Here is a 5,762-nt window from a genome sequence, read left to right as displayed (position 1 = left end):
CGTTCTTTGCTTTAATCGGGGAATTTTTTTCGTCTTATATGATATTTGAAACTTATTTACCAAATTTCTCTAAAGTTTCAAATTTACCTGCTATAATAAAGTTTTTCGTACAACTTATATACAATATTCTCAACAATCATCCTTCCGGCTGTGGGTTTCTACTTTTAATCGCATGAATAATGTAACAAATGGAACTTCAGTTACAAAAAGAAAAAAGATACGCTACAATATGATAACACTTTGAACACAATTGTCGCCAAAATTTATCCATGTTTTCATGTCTATGATTGCTCTACTCTGCTTTTACCGAATAGTTTCTTAACATCATTGTCAAACTACAATACCAATCGCAGTTGAATAAAAATGCATAATTGAGCGGATTTGAAGTTTTAACAGATTTCAAATCAGATTCAATCACCTCTAAATTTCGGATTCAACTTTGTATTAGTATTTCCAATAAGAATTTATGCTACTCAGTTAATGTCTCACACAAAATTCAACACATAGAGCTCAGTTATTCCGAAGTGCGACGATGACACTTTTAATGTGAAACTCAAAATTTCTCCACCCAAATCATTGAGTTCCCATCAATATTCAAGTTTTTAAGTTCAAACAAATATAAATTAGTGCACATGAGTCCATTTAGAATTCATTCTTTACTTTTCTTTCCTTAATAAGTCAATTGAGAAAAGAACAATGTATGGTATATCAACGTACATGAATTAAAAACAAATCTGGTACAAATTTGACACATATACGACAACATACAAACTAAAAATGAATTTCATACAACTAATTATACAATATATAACTTATTTACAACTTATTTACAACTTTTATATATCATTCTTACCCAGTTAAATATAATTACAACATCATACAACTTCAATACAGTTTTCATATAAATTTTATACAATATGTATTTTGTATATGATTTGTATATATTTTTATGTGATGTGTCCTTCTTCCTTTCTGAAATTCCAATCAAACTTCATCTCTTGATACAATTTTAATACACAACAACTTTATGTAAAAATAATAAAAATTAAAACTTAAATACTAATTTCATACAACGATTCATACAATATTCATCTAATTTTTCACTGAAATCCAGCCAAAATCAACTCTAATATTCACTAAACAACCTCAAAATTGAGATATAAATTTCAGTGAATATTCTTAGTCGTTTACAGCAACACTGATCCAAACAAATAATATTTTTTGAAAACCCGAATTCGAATTCAAAGCTTTTTAATGACTATTAATGATGGAAAGTCAAATACCTTCAAAATTTATTGATTGATAATTTCAATCCGAACACCAAATGTGCAATATGAAAGGAAATTGCTAAGTTAAAACTCTATAGTAAAATGATTGAAATTCATTGACGAATTTTCTGAAAAAACGAGAGGATAAAGCAGATGAGAAAAGAGAGAAAAGCAGAGTAAATCGAAAGAAGAAAAATGGGGTTGGGGAAAGAACATAGACAGAGAGACAGAGACTTAGAGAGAGAGGAATTCTTTATTCAATTCCTAATATAAAGGGATACTCATATAATACAAATTTGTATATAAGTAGTAAATTGTATATCAACTTGTAATTAAGTTAAAACTTCAATAGTGAGGGTAAATAAGTTTCAAAAGTAATATAGATAAGTAAAAATCTCTTTAGTTTGTAGTACAGAAATTTTGTAGGTAGTCGCTACAAAAAATTTCCGGTGTACATATAGACTTTGTTGTATTGTGAAGGAACTTATTTTGTATTTCTCAATCAGTATATGAGAAATATACCTTTAAAGAAATTTGATTTCATGCCGAAAAGTCTTTCCTTATTTTTGTTCAATACTATTATTATTTTCTAAAATAGCTACTTGAATTTTAATGGTAGAATAGTTCAAGACTACCTGAATTTGGCGACTTTTTTTTCGTTCCCCATAATCTTTATGTGGTCTTTAAAATGTGTTTTTAATTTTTTTAAGTCCACCAGTTATTTAAATTATTTTTTCGCGCCAAATCTGTAAAAAAGACTTGAAACAACATTATTTTGACTATAATTTTTATTTGGATAAGGATAATGATATTTTAATTCCTCCTTAAACTTCATGTGGTCTTTAATGCCCCCCTCCCCCGCCGAATTTAGTAATTTCATAGTCTCCCCTAGACGGTCACAATCCATGAGAGTGTTGACACATGCGCTGCCACATGAATTTTTTGGTCCATGTGGCATTTTTTACAATAAAATATATGTTTTTATCTTAGAAAATTTCAGACCCAAAGGAAAAATGAAAATGCATGTTTATATTCATGACAATCTGGACAATGAGCATTACTTCTTCTGCTAGCCATGAAGAAGACTTCCTATCTGTATTTCTGAACAACTGAAATAAGAAAAACCTGAACAGAACATATCCATCAATGTCACAAATGGTCTTAGACCACTGTGTTGACTCTGATGAGCAGTTCATGTTAACCATTTGAACTCTGATAGAATGTCTCGTAATAACTGTCGTGGGATTTCAAGTTCACCATTACACCATTTTAGGTTTTCATCTTTTGGTTCACTTCAAAGCAACTTACTTCTAAAAGGTTGAAACTGAGAACATTCCCATGTTTCATCATCTGCCCAGTCTCCTATACAACCTTATAAAACATGAACTATACAACAAATGCAAGAAAAACATTTAATAGAATGACTCCAGCAATTCATTATCTTAAAGCATCTGAAATAGAAAATTAAGTTTTACAATAGGAGGGATAGAATCCAAAATGCATCAGTTAATATGCCGAAAATGTAAATCATGCGAGACGAAGGAGCTAGTCTGCCTTCTTGCCACCAAAACCAGAAAGAATTTAAACAAGTTCAACAGTCATTTAGCCAACTGACTGATGCCATTAAGTAATAGGGTGCCTGTGATCATAAAGAAGAAGACATCAATGCTTTGGTAGGACGGGTGATTCAATCAGTGTGAAACATGGAGTGCTTCCATCCTTCCACCAGCTCATAGATGATAGCTTTGGTGATGTAGGAGATCTAATAGATGGCGAAGCGTCTCCACAAGTTTCCATTTTTCCAAATCGAGGAACCTTATCATACATCAGCAGTTCTGGCATTTCTTCCACTTCGAAGTACTTCACGGGGCTCTCTAGCTGGTATATCAAAGTCATCAGGTGTTAGAAACAACTTTTATTTTACAGAATCACAAGACTAAGCGAGTTATAAATAGATAAAAAGGAACAAAATGCTACTGACCATTGACTTCATTGAGAGTTTAGATGCACGTGGAGATGCTGCTAGCTGCACAGGGACATCTGTCAATAGGAAAATCAGATTATCAGCTGCTTCATAAAACAATAAAACATGGTTGCTCAGGTTTCTTTTTTTATTACCATTGTCTAGTCCAACTTCCTTTAGAAAATAATCAATGTCCATCGCTTTTCTCTGTGATTTGATGCACTTCTGATGATCATGCAGAAATCGCTCTTCCGCTATAGAAGTAGGAACATTTGCTGCTGCAGCAGTACTCAGTTTCTTATTCTTGGCAGCCTGCTTTGCTGATAGCTTGCTTGAGTTTGTAAGATCACTGAGTGCCTTCCTGCCACCCTTGTCAGTAACTTTGTTTCGAGTGGCATCGAGATCTTTTGCGATGGAAATTACATTCGAGGAGTAATTTTTCTTTGCTTGCAGAGCAGAAGGCTTTGCTGAGTTTGAGATGTCATTAAGTGCCTTTCTTCCACCAAGACCTCCTCCTCCTTTCTTTGATGCCTTGGAAGTATCAGTCTTTCCCAACAAAGAAGCCCCTATGAAAGACAAAAATTAGTGAACGTCGAGTTGTAAATCAAAGCATTATACTCCATGCTTATCTAATGAGGTTTCTACCATCAAAATGTATATTGATATTCTGATCCTGAATCAGGTGAGCAGCTGATGTAGCCATGTATTCGCGTCCCAGCAGAATTAGAATAAAATCCTGCACCATGTAATTGACGTTATAACATGAAATCGAAGCGAAAAAAATGAACTGATTACATACATAAAGTACAAGCAAAACAACAAAGAAATGAGATTTATAAACAACATAGTAGTAGTTTCATTAATGTTTTAAATTCCGGGGATTTTCTCAGTGTGCTGTGATGTTACATTTTTTGCTCAGTGAGTATAGCTTTATATTCTTCAACCATTCAGTTAGACATTTATAATCGTAGCAAGAATCAGAATGCCAAAGATCAAGTACATTGGTCATGGCTTCTCAAAATAAAGCAGTTCATTCGGGGCCTATGGGGAAGAAAAGATGTTTTAATCTACATCTGAAATGCATCTTCAAGAGGGCATCTAAAAATAGATAGTTAATACACCCTAAAGAACAAGCTTGGCAACAAAAAAAATGAGTGCTACACACAAGAATCAAGCTTAATAATGTGGAACTCTAGCGATTTTGTCAGTGTACTATGATAATACTGAAACTATTTTATAGAATGACTAAATGTGTATAGCTTTATGTTCACTGCAACCATGTAAGATGACCATTTATAGCAGTAGCAAGATTGCAGGAAACAGAATTAGCGAATACAAATCAGGGGCACACAGGTATGAAAAGATGCGCCAAAATTAACGCATAAGTTAAACAAACTGATTATGCTTATTATCTTACCATAAGTACCTAGAATTTCTATCAAGATCAAATCGTTAATCTCCTTTAACAAAAGGCAGAAGAACACAGTGAAACTCTTTTCACCTTTAAAAATGAAAAAAATATTCGAAAACTTGAGAAATTCCTCGAGGGCTCTGGGTTGGGCCATCCCTTTTCGTTTTTTCAAGAATTATTATTTAATCCAACAACGGAAAACCCTAGAATCATACATCTTTAATTCAGTATGAAGAACCGAAAACCCTAAGGCTTTAACCAAACGGAAAAGTGGATCAACAAATTTAGAACTTTAGTAGACGGCAAAAATTGAGTTCGAAATCTGTCTTCAACTTGAACCCAGGATAATAAAAATAACAAAAAACTAGAAAATTTCAACCCCAATTAGGAAATGTAAAAGCGTTGAGATATTAACATAGAAGCATAGCAGTTAGAAGAGATAAATTGAAATTGTCATTCTTGAAGAAAACATGTAATGTTCTCAGCGATCAAAAGCAAGATGGTAGATTGAAGAACACAGAAAACTCACAGAATAGAGAAATTTTCAGTCCTTCTTCAGAGAATTTATCCACAAGATTATCAAGTTTTCTTCTTCGTAACTGCGTAAACTATCTGTTGATGATTTCTCAAATATTCTTTTGCGTTTTTTTGGGCAGAGTTTTGAAGTTGCAGAACAGGAAAAACATACATATAGAGACGTTGAAGGACCCCCAAAGGCCCAACGGTCATATTTCTCCCTTTATTTCTAAAGTGCCCCGGTTTTAGAAGCTAATTACAAAAATGGTAATTAGGGGATATTCCTCTCATCTTTTAAACTTTGGCTAAGTACCAACTAATTGATTTGCAAAAGAATCATTACCGGTCATTTCGTCAGGGAACAAGTTATCCCAAATTATAATAACGAGTATTAAATAGTAATGAATTATTTAGTGATATATTTAGTTCGTTGGATTAAAGATAGGATATATAAGGTATAACATAAAATATGTATTTGATGAATACTAGATAAATTAGGATAAACTTTTATTTTTTATTTTATCCTTGAATATTTTAAGAACTTTGGAGGAATAGCTTTAGAGACTAATCCCCATATTTTTATTCCAGCCTCAAAATGGGACAG

The 5,762-nt window shown here is 32.7% G+C and overlaps 1 protein-coding gene across 1 annotated transcript; it reads right to left on the bottom strand.

Annotated features, from left to right (window-relative positions):
* Positions 1-2,633: 2,633 nt before the first annotated feature.
* On the bottom strand, positions 2,634-5,305 carry LOC107795236 (uncharacterized). Its single transcript, XM_016617831.2, has 5 exons — positions 5,172-5,305; positions 3,877-3,967; positions 3,387-3,797; positions 3,250-3,308; positions 2,634-3,146 (listed from the first exon to the last, which is right to left on the bottom strand). Exons 2-5 carry the CDS (start codon positions 3,932-3,934, stop codon positions 2,931-2,933), a joined length of 744 nt encoding a protein of 247 aa, XP_016473317.1. The 5' UTR covers positions 3,935-3,967; positions 5,172-5,305; the 3' UTR covers positions 2,634-2,930.
* Positions 5,306-5,762: the final 457 nt, after the last annotated feature.

The sequence above is a fragment of the Nicotiana tabacum genome, chromosome 6 (genome assembly GCF_000715075.1).
Source record: "Nicotiana tabacum cultivar K326 chromosome 6, ASM71507v2, whole genome shotgun sequence".
Taxonomy (NCBI): Eukaryota; Viridiplantae; Streptophyta; class Magnoliopsida; order Solanales; family Solanaceae; genus Nicotiana; species Nicotiana tabacum.
This window is presented reverse-complemented; position numbering and strand designations above follow the sequence as displayed.

Bases quoted from the DNA above. Each gene is read 5' to 3' on its own strand.
- LOC107795236 (XM_016617831.2), bottom strand. From the start codon at position 3,934: ATGGCTACATCAGCTGCTCACCTGATTCAGGATCAGAATATCAATATA. The intron at 3,309-3,386 runs GTAATAAAAAAA...TCCTATTGACAG, and splicing joins GGAAGTTGGACTAGACAATG to ATGTCCCTGTGCAGCTAGCA. The intron at 3,147-3,249 runs GTCAGTAGCATT...TTGATATACCAG, and splicing joins AACTCTCAATGAAGTCAATG to CTAGAGAGCCCCGTGAAGTA.